Source organism: Daphnia pulicaria, chromosome 4 (genome assembly GCF_021234035.1).
Source record: "Daphnia pulicaria isolate SC F1-1A chromosome 4, SC_F0-13Bv2, whole genome shotgun sequence".
Lineage (NCBI taxonomy): Eukaryota > Metazoa > Arthropoda > Branchiopoda > Diplostraca > Daphniidae > Daphnia > Daphnia pulicaria.
In genome coordinates, this window is record NC_060916.1 from 12,802,921 (window position 1) to 12,816,936 (window position 14,016).

General features: G+C 39.9%; 1 protein-coding gene across 3 annotated transcripts; it reads left to right on the forward strand.

The window, feature by feature from the left end:
* Nucleotides 1–3,649: 3,649 nt before the first annotated feature.
* On the forward strand, nt 3,650–13,447 carry LOC124336939 (TOX high mobility group box family member 3-like). 3 transcript variants are annotated; one of them, XM_046790876.1, is made up of 7 exons: nt 3,650–4,309; nt 9,763–9,975; nt 10,393–10,965; nt 11,032–11,177; nt 11,242–11,377; nt 11,466–12,337; nt 12,415–13,447. In XM_046790876.1, the coding sequence occupies exons 1-7, from the start codon at nt 4,307–4,309 to the stop codon at nt 12,482–12,484; spliced, it is 2,013 nt and encodes a 670-aa protein (XP_046646832.1). In that variant the 5' UTR covers nt 3,650–4,306; the 3' UTR covers nt 12,485–13,447. The 3 variants fall into 3 exon arrangements, with proteins under 3 accessions (XP_046646832.1, XP_046646831.1, XP_046646833.1); XM_046790875.1 differs by lacking the exon at nt 3,650–4,309 and adding an exon at nt 6,828–7,199; XM_046790877.1 differs by lacking the exon at nt 3,650–4,309 and adding an exon at nt 9,525–9,690.
* Nucleotides 13,448–14,016: the final 569 nt, after the last annotated feature.

A 14,016-nucleotide genomic window follows, 5' to 3' on the forward strand; every position in this document is an offset into this window, starting at 1 on the left:
CTCCAGCAGCCCCAAAAGGATAACAAAATGCAATTCCGACTATCTCCCAACGATCCCTTAACCATTGAATCATTCTCTATATATTCCAAACCAGACTGTGTCTCTCTCTCTTAGCTATAGCTATAGCTGTGTGTGTGCGCAATGTATAGTACCGTCATTATACATGGGTGGGAAAAAGAAGCGATCGATAGCCGGGGTAGTAGATGTAGTATTCCTCCCCATCTTCTTCTTTATGTATGTATATAGTTTCCTTGCCCTTTCTAATATTGATTGCGAGTTGTACAAGGCAACTTAAAGCTCTTTGATCTAGCTCTCTCTCCCTTTTTTTGATTTTATTTTTGATTTTATTTCCCCCTTTTTTGTGTGTAATTCAATCGAATTTAAGTGCATCTTCTGGCAAACTCGTTTCGAAAAGGAAATGTGTTTTGACGTTTATCTCTAGCAGACGAAAAAAAAAAAGAAAGAAGGTTGTTGTTGTTGTTGTTGTTGTTGAGGGGCGGGCGTTTGAAACATGACGAATGGAAAAGAAGAAACAAAAATTATTATTTTCCAGTGAGGTCGTGACGTACCGTTTGTGTGTGTGACGGTGGTGGGAGAATGTCGCATCATAGTTGTTGTCGATGTTGTTGTTGTTGTATCCGTTTTCATTAAAAACGATTGGAATGTGTAGCGTGACTGGGTTTGGAGGAGGAAGAGGTTGCTGGACCCGCTGGGTGGAGAGGAATGTTTAACTGGCGTACATGATGGGGTTACTGTTAAAACGTTCGGGAGAAGAAGTGGGAGGAGCTAGACTGGTAGAAAAGAAAAAAAAAAAGAGTTCTGACCCCGTGAGCCATTTGACCCTTAAACAAAACCTTTTTTGGGGCCATGGTGGAATGGTGGTAAGAAGAGGAGGAAGAAGAAAAACACACACAATTTTGTTTTTCTTCTTCTTTTGACTTGTTTTCCGTTTCTTCTTTCATTCTCTTCTTCTTCTTCTTCTGTAGCTTCCAGCGTCATCCGGGCAACAGGTGGTCCAGCACAGATGTGCAGCTCTCTACCACCACCACAACTACCCCCCATCTTCAAAAATGGGGGGGTGATGATGATGATGGGGGGTGACTTTTTTTTTCCAGAAGGTAAAAGAAAAAAAAAGATAATTGAAAGTTAAAAAAGAAATCATTTTCTTATAAGAAACCCTAGATACATTTAAGAGGGGGGGGGGGGGTGGTAAGGGGGTCAAAGCGTCAGGTGCGTGAGTTGGGGGCTGGATCTGACCTGTCGCGCCCTTCCTCCTCCTCTTTTATTTTTTGTCGGTTGGAAATTTTTATTTTATTTTATAAAAAACGAAACAAAACAATTTGGGATATTACGATGATGATGATGATTTGATATCTGGTAGTATACTATATAAAAACCCGCCATTGTTTCATTGCCATCCATGTGCAAGTTTTATTGTGTAACGTTAAAAGAAAGAAAATGTGACATCCGGCCGTCAATTTTTCTTCTTCTTCTTTTATTTTTTCGTCTACGTTCCGACATAATGATCAAATTTGGGGGAAAATTCCGTTCCCCAAAACTTTATTTTTTTTTTAAAGTCAAATGATTATTATTATTCTAAACTTTGTTTTAAAAGAGTAAACTATTTTCCGGAATACTTTTCCAGTCTCCAGTAAAGTAATGAAAAATGATAATTAGCCGATTAATAATGTACATTCTCTCTCTCTCTCCCTTTTGTGTTCTGGAAAAGTCATTGAAAATTTCATCATGATAATAACCTTGGAATATTGAATAAAGTTCTCGGTAATGAATTCCGCGTGACGTAGACGAGCCAGCCAACGAACGAACGACAAAACAGGGTGGGGTAGGGTGGAAGGGGGTCGATTATTTTATACTGGCATTTCTCCTTCTTATTTCTTTTTAGGAGTAGTAGTAGTAGAGTTATTAGATTTTCTCTCGTCCAAATTACTCAAATGTCTTGTGTAGATTGGGTTCTACTGCTGCTGGCCCAGGATTTTCCAGGAAAAGAAAAAAAAGCGGCACTGGGAAATTGTTCCAAGGAGCTCCTAACAACAATAGGAGCTCTCATTTAGGGCCAGTAACTAGTCGGGGGGAAAGAGATAGATCCTGGCGGGTTCTTATTGTTCTTACATGATTAAGAGTTTAATTTGCTTATTATTATTATTGTTGTTATAATATATATCCAGTGAACAACAAGATTTATTTATAGCCGAGAAAAGAACAGAAGGGAAAGCTAAAAATGTTTTTGAGAGGGGGGCGGGTGGGGGGGATATTTCAAGGAGGGGGGAAGAGAGAAATAGATTAAAGTTAAAGAAAATATTTAGAGGGGGAAAGAAGAAGAAGAAAAGAGACAGATGGTGAAAAAAAGGTCGACTCACTCACCAGCAGTAAAAATAACTGTTTTTCCTCCATACACACACACACACACACAGCTAGAGAGAGAAAAAGTTGAAGGGGAGTGTGTTTTTGATGATTATTTCCACATTGTGTATCCACCTTAAATGTACCGAATCCAAAATTATTGATGCCAAAATCCAACTGGTAGCGTCCAACCGGTTGATTTTTATTTTTATTTGTCCAACCAACAAATTCAATTGCGATTATTTCGGCCATTTTTTCATTATTATTATTATTAATATTTTTTTTTATTTTCTGAGAGTTGAAACTCGATCCATCATCAAGTTCCATCCACCTCTTATTATTGTTGTATACACACAGCGCAACCCCGTTGGTGGAAATCATTCACCGCGGCAACCCTGTTATTTGGTGTATACATTTTTGGGGTTATTTTCATATTCTCCCGGAAAAAAACAAAGTGTACATAAAAATGTAGGAATTCTTATTATTATGATAAAAAGAAGAAATTGGAAAAGATAAAGGCTAATTACTTTTTTTTTTTATTTTAAATTTTTTAAAGGAAAAAACAAAAATCCCAAACGTGAAAATTTGTAATTTTGTATTTTTCTTTCAAACCCAAAAACATGCGAGGAATTTGTCTTTTTTTTCTTCTTTCTCTCTCTCTCCTCCTTTGAAAATGGTTTTTTACGGTTCGGGAGAAGAAGAAGGAGGAGATCATCCGATAGTCACGTGCGTTTTTCTTATTTTAACGACTTACGTCACAACCTTGAAAAGAGAGTTTTGTTGAGCTGATTAATTATTCATCCATTTTCCGACTAATAGAATCAAGAATTAATGCACAGACACACACACACACACACAACTCTGAAAATAAAAATCTAAATATTTAAATGCGCACAAGAATTTAAATAGAGAAGACCAGGTGGCGCTTCGAAGCTTTTTTCTTTCGTTCGGGACACACTCGACAAATCTTTTAATGATCCAACAAACAAAAACAACCGAGAGAAAAATACATTTTTTTTTTCTTCTTCTTCTTCTTCTTCATCCCTTAAACAAATCTCCGATTGGTTAAAATGGGAAAAGATTGCCCGCGGGAGAAAACAAAAAAAATATCTAATTCTTTTTATTTTTTCAAAAAAGTATAAAAGCCCACCCATGGACCTGGTTTTTTTTCTCTCTTTTCCCTTTTGTATTTATTCCCCTTTTCTCTTTTGTGCTCAGCTTTCGTGGTCGAAAAAAAGAAAAGAAAAATTGTTTTGGGGCCACCACCACCACCAACAACTCCATTCGGTTTCGTTTTCAGTCTGTCCCAAGTCTCCGTTCGAGATTGTTGTTGCCCAAACTCTCTCTCACAGTCTCCAACAACCAAAATATTTTTGTCGGTTTTATTTTAAAAAAGTTTTTGAACACTTTTATTCGACTGGTGTGAATTATTTGTCCAAGTTTCGCCGTGTATTTTAATTTTTGAAATTAATTTTGGGTTTGGTGAAATTTGTTCATTTCGGCGAGTTTGTCGTCTGCAGCGCCACGCTGTCGTCTGCGGACATTTTTGCATTGCGCAGGACGAGTTTGTTTGCTGCTCACGACTCCCGCGTGCGTTTATTTTTTTCCAACTTTTGGCCAATCGAGGACTTTCTCTCCCACGAGTGTTTGTGTGTGTGTGTGTGTGTGTTTTTCTTCTTCTTTTTGACGGATAATTTGCATAACTTGTGTGTGTCGTCTGCTTTCGCCAACCAACCGGATTTTGGGTTCCCAAGTTGAAATTGACTTAAGTGGAAATTTTATTTTGAAGGATAGATAAAACAAAAGACAAACAAACGAGAGAGAGAGAGATAACTTTAAAGAGTTATCTCCCAAGCAACTATTTCCTACTTCCTCATCCGGGAACAACACGCCACACATATTTAAATTGGAAAACCCCAAAAACAAATTTTCCCGAAAAAAAAAAATGGTCAGTAAAAAAAAAAAAAAAATCAAAATAATAATCAAAATCCCTTTTAATTATTATTTTTTTTTTACTTTTTGTTATCTTTTTCTCCAAATCGAATTATTATTTATTTATCAAAGAATTTTCATTTCCGTTGGAACACATTTTTATGTGAAAGATGGCGGGTGGTATAGTTGGGGTTGGAAGATGATAGATGTTGGGTTATTATCGCCAAGGCTTTTTTCTTCTTCTTCTTTCAAAAAAAAGGGATGGGATTTTTCTTTAACGACTCCCCCAACCCCCTCCTGTCCTTGTGTGTTTGTGTGTTCCACATTGGTTTGTTTGTTTTATTTTAAGAAAAAGAAAAAAATAAAATAAGGAGGAGGAGGAGGAGGAGGGTTTTTTGGGTGGGGAATGTTGTTGTGGCCTCAATCTGATTTCTCCCCCCCCCCCTTTTTCTCTCTGTGTGTCTGACATTTGGGTTAAATAAATGGGAAAGTGAGTGTGTTACACACACACACACACACTCACAGGAGGAACCATGTTGTTGGGTGTGGTCCCTCCCCTCTCTCTGAAGAATTTCTCTCTGCAAACTCCCGACGTGTACAAAAACCCCCCTTGAAAAGAAAAATCAATAACATCAAAGTAGTATAGTTGTAGTTGTAGTAGTAGTAGTACCGGGTGGTGGGTGGGTGGGTTGAAGTTTCGACATGTTTCCCGTTTGATTTCCCCACCCTATTTATTTTTATAAACATTTCGCGTCACTTTGTGTAGGATTTAATAATTGTTTTATTTTTTTTTCAGAGTTTTATTAATGTAATGAAAACGAAAAAAAAAGGAGTTGCCATGTGAAAGTTTCTTTTGTTTTTGGCCCCAAAAAGTTTGTTGTTGTTGTTGCCATTTTGGTTCTTTTTATTTTTTTTTTCATAATTACCGACTCACGGTTGATTGTAAATGATTTCTCTTTTCTCTGTGTGTGTGTTGCGTATAGACGTCGTTAATCACGCGACTGGTGCGTTCAAACTTCTTTTTTTTTTATTTTCAAATAATAATCAGGGCTCTCTCTCTTCTCTCTGGGTAACGAGCATTGCACGAACTTGTCGACTCATTTAATAATCGTTGATTTTTCAACAGGGGGAGGAGGTAGGGGATGGAATTGACGTCATTTGGATTTTCAAAGGAGGGAAGGGATGCAAGCTCTCCTTGATGGAGGATGTGATCGAGTTATGCAATCGATATTCTCCACTGTAGTTGTAATACCTACCCGGAGAGAATCTGGGAGTTTGGTTCTTAATTGGATCGCTGGCGCGCGCTCTATCTAATATTGTACAGAGAGAGGGGGGGGGGGTGTACCGGTAGTAGTAGTAGTAGTTGGTATACGTCCGTTTGATTGAATTAGTTCAAACGGAAATGGCAAAGTAAGAAGAAGAAAAAAGAAATGTTTTTAATTATTTTCCAGCGTTGCCATTTTTCGATCGCGCTCGTTTTCTTTTTCTTTTAGAAGAATGGAGAGAGTTACTAATGACGATGTTTATAGATTGCATTAACCAGAAACTTCTACAGCAGCTGATTATTGATTGGTTTCAAAAAGTCTCCCCTCCTTCTCCTCCCGTTCTATTACAAGGAATAGAAATCAAATAACTCTTTTTCTCCCTCGATCATCAATTTTTCTTTTTATTTAAAACATTTTTCTTTTTCCAGCTTTATTATTATTTCAAATTTTAAATATGCATGGAAAAGTGAATAATGACGTTGGGTTGGGGGGGAATTGAACGGTTTTCTTTCTTTGCGAGGGGGTGGTGGTGGGGTGGGGTGGTGTATTGGAGAAAATGGCGAGATATGGTAATAATAATAGGAGAGAGACGGTAGAAATTGATGGGTTGGTTGTTGTAGTGTGTGTGTGTGTGTGTTGTTGTACTACTCTTGTTGTCGTCCAATAGGATGTGGCCGTTCACCGTCGGTTGGTTTTTCTCTCCCCCCCCCTCCTCGATCTTGCGCATTGAAGACTTTTTGAATATTATTATTTTTTGATATTTTTATTGGGAAAAAAAAAGAATTAAAAAAATAAAAAAGTTTTCCCCCCCTCGGGCAACAAAAAAAACATGGCGGATCCTCCCAACTTTTTTATTTAAAAAATAAAAAAATAAAAATTATTTTATTTATTTATTTTTATGTAAATCAAGAATTAAATGAAGGAAAAATAGTTTTCTTAAATGTATTTTGTCTAGTCCCGGTCCCCCCCCCCCCCCACTTTGGTGGTGGGGGGGTTGGGAATCTGCGCGGCGCACGACATTTTCGCTGCAAGTCCCGCGCAGGGCCATTTTTTTTCTTTCTCTTCCTTTTTCTTTCTTTTTGGGGTTCCTGTTTTGTTGGCTCCTGGATAGGAGCCCCCTCCTAGGCAACACGACATCGTCCCGTCTGAGGAAGAAATGTGGGGTCCCCCCCCCCTCCTCAATGTTTTCGGGGCTGGGTCCTGGGCTGCGCGCGCCAGGAGCCGCCGCCCCGGCAGCTAGGAGCCAGGAGCTCCTCTTTTCCTCTGCTCTGTGGAGTCCCGTCTCTTAACAAAGCCACAAGTTCCGATCAATTCGCTTCCGAAAACGGTGGATCGTTTTGTTTCCTTTTCTTCTTCTTTTATTTTTCCTTCTCCTCTTGTCGGTGGCGACTATTTTCCAGGGTCCCGGCCGCCCGAGGGGCGTGTGTTTAAGTGAGCGTGTGTGTCTTGTGTGTCGGTGTGTAAGTGTGTCTATCTCTCTTATATCCCATCCGATTCAATAAATAACCAGCGAATCATCAAAAGATTTTTGATTTTTTCCCAAAAATTTGAACAAATAAAATGGACGGATTAGTTTGTAGTTCGGTGCTGGTGAATTCATCCGACTTTCACGACATTTTCACAGATCCCGTTTGGTTCAAGGTAATGAACCTTTTGGAATTTGGTTGTTTTTGTAGAAGATAAAAAAGAAAAGGGGGAGATGAGAGTGGGAAGTCTAATGATAATAATAACCCGAGAAAATAGAGAGAGAGAGACTTGATGAGCTTTTAAGTGTTTTGATTCCCGTTTCTTTTTTCACTGGAAAACACAGACGGACGGTTCTTGTTGTTGTTGTTGTTGTTGTGGATGGGAGCCAACCCCATCGACTGGCTGTTTTTTTTTTCCTATTTATTATTTTTATTATTATTCAATCGGAAATGTTGAGAATTCCAACAGGTTCAAGACATTTTATATTTGTTGATTAAATTTTACGGCTATGACAGAAGGAAAGAAGAAGAAGAAAAGTTACGCGGGATGAAATCATTTCCCGTCGTGCGGTTTTCCAGGTTTTGTTTTTAAATATTTTAAATGCTGGGAAATTGCCGGTTAATTCCCTTTTCCGTTGCGTACGCGTCAATTTTCTACTTTTTTTTCTTTTTCTTTCGGTCGAAAATTATTATCATTTTCATTTCAGTGTACAACATTTCTTCTTTTTAAAATAATTTCTGGCGGTTCACTCACACCGAAAAAATTCCATTTTGCGGTTATTACTTTTTTATTTTATTTAACGGAATTTTTTTATTTTAATAAAAAAAATAAAATCACGCCGGACTCCCGTTTTTTTTTATTTTTCCCGGTTGTGTGTTTGAATGATACGCCACACAAACACACAGAAGAATGAAAAGATATTTGTTTCTCCGGCCGTTACCCCAAATGGCGTCAGATGGCGCAAAAAATAAAAGAAAAAAAAATCTCTAGCGTGAAAACGAGCGTGAAAAAAAAATCTTTTCCCCTCCTCCTCCTCTTCTACACACTTGAGAGTTGTGTGTTTATGGCCCAGTCGACCGCGTCCAACATTTTATCCCGTGTCTTTTGTTATTTGATTTGATTTGATTATTTTACTATTTTTTTTTTAAATAATCATTTTTAATTAATGATTAATTAATGATTAATTCGAGAATTAATTTCTTCTTGTTTTTTTTTTTCTCGGCGTTACCGTTACCGAAGAAAAATAAATGTGTACACACACACACACACACACGTCGTGAGCGAGTCGTAAATGAGAAAATATCTTTCGTGAAAGATGAAGGAGAGAGAAGCGCATTAATAAGAATTAATAAGATGAAAAAGAAGAAGAAGAAGAAGAATGTCGACCAATGACGTTGCAGCTCTTTTCTTGGCTGCTCCTCCTCTTCTTCTTCCTCTGTGTGTGTAGCTTAACGAAATTAGGAATTTTGATTTATTCCGCCAGCGCGCACACACAGGACCGTATAAATACATTCCGGGCTCCCCTTCCTCCCTCCCTCTCTCTTATATTCCATCCTTTTCTCTTTTGGGTGGAAGAAAGAGGGTGGTGCCAATGGGTGGGTGGGTGGGTGTTTTCCTCCCCCTTTTTGCTGCTGCGCAAAGAGAGCCCAAGAGTTTTTGTCGGTGGGGTGAGGTGGGTGGGTGGGTGGGAGGACGAAGGAGGAGGGTCTCGATCGATTAGTTTCTTCAGTGCTCTTGTGTGTGTCTCATTCTCTCACTTTTCATTAGATTCTCTCTCATTCCACCCGTTTTCTTGTTTCTTTTCTTTCCCTTTTTTCTTCCGGCACCACCACCACCGAATGGAAAACGGTTACACTAGTCAAATCTCTCTCTCTCTTCTTTTAGTTGGCCGGAGGGCGAAAATTTGAAAAATATAAATAAAATTTTTCTTTTTCTTTAAGAAATTAATTTTCTTTTATTTTTCAAATTTAAAATAAAAAGATTGGAAAAAAAAATTTGTTTTGATGTCGAATGATTTATTTTTCTCCACAAATTTTTCTCGAATGTTTTCATTACGACATTCAAGAAAATCTTCCAAGGACGGAATTAGATCTCTCCTTCTCTCTCTCGTTGTTTATTTTTAAATCGAAACGAAACTTTTTCTTTCTCTCTCTCTCTCTTCTCGTAAATTGTGTTAAGTCGTGCCCTACTTTCGGGGCTGCCCGCCGACCAATAGAATTACTCGTCTCCCAACTCTCTCTCTTGTTAATATATCGTGCAATGTCGTGCGGGAATAAAAATTTATATATTCCCCGACGTTTGTTGCGCAAATTTTATTTTTCTCTGAATTTTATTTCAAATAGAAAAAAGGAAAAAAAAAAAACTTTTTTTGTTTTGTTTTTCCAAGTAGAGAGAGAGAGAGGATCTTGTTTGATGATGAAATTAGAGTCGAAACTGTGCAATGGCGGTTGGGTGGGGTTGGGTGGTGGTGGAGGGGATTTGGGTTTTGAACCGGAGGAGTAGGAGGAGGTTTTTCGGTTGCAACTTGAAACTCACGGATGACATTAGCATTTCGTCCGTCTGTTTGTGTGTCTGTTTATCTTTTTCCAACCAACTTTATTATACATCATAGCCGAGCAGTTGAAGGGGATCTTTTGCTCGTTCACCATAACCAAATTTGAACAAAGTTAACTTTTTTGAATTTTATTATTTTCCCGGGGTTTAAATTTGAAATTGTTTCTATTTGTTTTTTGGGTAGAATTCCGAACTGGTGGCTTCGTCGGCTCATCCGCTCCAGCCGCAGCACCACCATCTCCACCTGCACCACCACCAGCAGCATCAACAACAACATCAACAGCATCAACAACAGATCCAGCAGCAGCATCAGCCGCAACAACAACAACAACAGGGCGGCCTTCAGCAGATCCATCCGGACTATAGCGGAGCTCATCGATACAACATGGCCGATCAGGTATGCGCTGCTGCTCCGGCCCCCCAGCTCTGCCCGCCAATATATATATATTCTCAAATCATCAAAGATGGCCGCTTTTGATGTTGGCCGTTTGTTACTTCTCTTCCTCCTCCTCCTCCCCCCCCCCCCCTTTCCCTTTTCCCCCATTCCTCTCTTCTTCTTCTTCCGACTCTAATCAATACCCAACCCTCCCCCCCGCCTCCTCCTCCTTTGCCACCCTCTTTTTGCCCTTCCCTCCCCAACTAGCAACAGAGAACTTGCTAGTTACTGGCCCGGAGCCCGCCGGCCTGGCCCCCTTCAACATGTAAATGAAGTGGGGGAGAGAGGAGAGAAAATTTGGAAATATTTTAATTTTAATTTGAATTGAATTTGATTTAATTTAATTCTTTTTCAATTTTTTATTTTTAATTCAAAAAGTTTCAACCGCATACGCCGAGTTTCGGTGACGACGAGTTTGATATCGGATCCATCGGTCTGATGGGCGGAGTGCCCATTGCCGAGCAGCAACATCATTTGCATCCGCATCAGCAGCACCAGCAGCAACAACAGCCGCAACAACAGCAGCAGGGCATGTACCATGGGAACCCTGCGGCGGGTGCCGACATGTCGTCACATTATCCGCTTTACAATCCGCATTCCATGTCGGATGGAGGAGGCTACACGCTGCAGACGCTGGGCTCACCGCCCGGCAACAATCCAATGGCTTCCGTCAACAGGTACTCGCCCCAGCAACAACAACAACAACAGCAACAGATTCCGCAACAACAACAGCAGCAGCAAGTCGGACGGATCACGGTCGAGTGCCGGCCACTTCAGACGGAAGCGGAAATGCACAGGATCTCTGCCACGACCATGGCGCCGCCCAACTGGACGGGTCCGGCCCTCATGCCCGGAGTCAATACTTCGCCGCTGGGCTCCAACGTGTCGGCCACTCCGCCCAGCGGCGACACTAGCGAGGAAAGTGGCGACGATTGCCATTCCATCGCCCAGGTCCGTCCAATACAAATTTTGAATTAAATTTCAATAGAAAAATTAACAAATGTTTTGGAATCACAGATCAATGCCAATAAGCGCCCGTCTCCGGAGCCCATCGAGACGAATCCGGCACGTCCAGTGGGCGGAGGCGGCCAGGCGGCGGCCAAGAAAGCCAAAGTCACTCAGCAAAAGAAGAAGAAAAGGAGGGATCCGCACGAGCCACAAAAGTAAATTCTAAAATTCATTTCCCATTGAATGTCGAATGAATTTATTAAAATTTCATTTTAACAGGCCCGTCTCTGCGTACGCTCTTTTCTTCCGGGACACCCAGGCCGCCATCAAAGGTCAAAATCCCAACGCTTCGTTCGGTGAAGTGTCGAAGATTGTCGCTTCCATGTGGGACGCCCTGGACGCCGATTCCAAGAACGTACGTGGTTGTTGTTGGGTTGTTGTGGTTGACGTCAACCATTTTAATTCCGGCCATTGTTTAATTATTTTATTTTGTGAATGTCCAGGTGTACAAAAAGAAGACGGAAGCTGCCAAGAAGGAATACTTGAAAGCTCTGGCCGCTTACAGGGCCAGCGTCGTCTCCAAGGAGGGCAACAACGGGCCGGGCACCAACGAAAGCGTTCCCTTGTTCCAGCCTGGCAACAATGCCCCGGCTGCTGCCCAGCAACAGCAGCAGCAGCAACAACAGCAACAACAACAACAGCAGCAGAACGTGTCGACGCAGAATTTTGCCAATTACCAGAGCAATTACAACATGCCACCTCAGCAGCAACAACAACAGCAACAACAGCCGCAATACACGGCGACGATGGCCGTGACGTCGGCGCCGATGCCCCAACAACCCGCGTCGCCCATGTCGAAGAAACCGTCGCCTCTCTTGAATTCCTTGATGGTCGACCAGCAGCAACAACAACTACACCTTCACCAGCAGCAGCAGCAGCAACAACAACAGATTCAACATCAACAACACCAGCAGCAACAACAACAGCAGAACATGATGAATTATCCGATGCAGAACAATCGCCCGGCCTACATGAATCAACAACCGCAAATGATCCAGACGGGTCCAGCACCTCACCAGGTCCAGCAGACTGGCATGAATTACTCACCTCACATTATGCAACAACAACAGCAGCAACCACCTCCTCAGCAGCAGCAGCAGCAACAACAACAACCGCAATCTCAGCAGCAGCAGCAACAACAACAAACGCAGAGGGTGCAACAACACTTGAGCCAGGTGACGACCACGGGCAAACCCGTTCCGGGCACCAACGTTCATCCGCACTGCATCCGCTCCGGATGCCCCAACGCAGCCATTTCCAGTCCAGACTGGGAAAACGAGTACTGCAGTAACGAGTGCGTCGTCAGCCATTGCAGGTACTAAAAATTAAAATAATCATTTTTAATTGAATAGAATTAATTTTTATTAATTTTTATTTTTTAAAATTAAATAGAGACGTCTTCTCTGCATGGGTCGCTTCCGGTCAAGGTGCCCCACCCGGTTACCCGCCACCGGTCAAGTAAAATTTCGAAAATTTAAATGGCAAATCATCTCTCTTACATCATCATCATCATCTTTAAAGACATGGAACGTAAGAAAACAGTAAAGCATCAAACACACTCGAGGAAAAGAATAAAAGGAAAAATCTATTACACAATTTTTCTGAGAAATACTTGAAAAACAAAGTAATAAAACAAAATTAGCAATGGGATGACGCAAGCGAAGCAGCAATGTTAACATAAAGAAATGAAATCAACTTTTTTTTTCTGTTTTCCTCTTTAATTTTTTAAAAATGAAAAAATTCCTTTTTGCCAACCGTTGATTGTATAATTTCCCGCTCCATGTAATAATAAGAATTAATAATAATTAATTAATAATGATCATAATAAAATAATGGAAAAAAAAAGAAAACAGCAACAACACACACACACACATACACATGACAACACACACACGTTGATGTTACTAAAGTTCAATTTGTGCCACTGTTCAAAAAATTTCAAATTAAACAAAAATTACAACAAAAAAAAAGAATTTAAAAAAAATTATCCCTTATTGCCCGGCTCCCGTTGTGTGTACACGGAGGGTATATAGGTGGGTGTGTGTCGTCGTGGACTCGTGTAATTTTTTGTCCACCCCAATTATTTTTTTTTTATAATATAAAAAGAATTAAAAGAAATTTCCCCCCAAGTTTCATCCCCACTTTTTTCCATCAAACGATATGCTCGCGTTTATATATTTTCAATGCCATATGTTTGTTTTGATTTTTAAATTCATCCATTTTTTTTATTGGAAAGTTCTTCGAATTTTCTCGAGTGGAGAAAAGAAATTTTGTCAAATGGGCAAACAAAGAAAAACAAACCAAGAAAAATGTTTTTGTTATTTGATTTGTTCGATCGAAGAATTTGCTATTGAAAGGAAAGAAAGAAAAAAGTTGAAATGGTGGCGAAAAAAAAAATAAAAATATACCTCTTTGTGTTTCATCAGTTGTGATTTTAAATTAATTCGATTTAAAAAAAACGAGATGAATTTTTATTTGAAAAAATTTTTAAATTTACCGAGAATTTTTTGAACTATTCCTTTTGTCAACTTGTGTAAATATCTACTTAAATGAAACGAATAAATATCTAAAATAACATCAAATAAAAATTCTGGGGGGAAGGGGGGGGGGTGGATTGTTGCGCAGTACATACAATCACAGTGAGTGTAGCCCGGAGCGAGTGAATAGTTTGTGAGTTGGCAATTAAAACTTTATATTTCCGACAAAGTTTACTATTGTTATTGTACACATTTATATAGAGTCAACTTTGAAGGAAATGAAAAACTTTCCCCCCCCCCCCCCTCCTCTGTGTGTATACTATATAGTCAACTATTTAAATGATGTAATATTCATTTGACACAAAGACGTCACACACGACACACAATGACTCTGCTGGATTATTTATCTTTTCTTACTGATATTATTTGCCGGGCTAGATTTTATATAGACTCAACGGAGATTGCGCCGAGTGTAGTTGGTGTATTTATGAAGAGGGCATTAATTATTCATGATTAG

Bases quoted from the DNA above. Each gene is read 5' to 3' on its own strand.
- LOC124336939 (XM_046790875.1), top strand. From the start codon at position 7,119: ATGGACGGATTAGTTTGTAGTTCGGTGCTGGTGAATTCATCCGACTTT. The intron at 7,200-9,762 runs GTAATGAACCTT...TTTTTTGGGTAG, and splicing joins CAGATCCCGTTTGGTTCAAG to AATTCCGAACTGGTGGCTTC. The intron at 12,338-12,414 runs GTACTAAAAATT...AAAATTAAATAG, and splicing joins TGCGTCGTCAGCCATTGCAG to AGACGTCTTCTCTGCATGGG.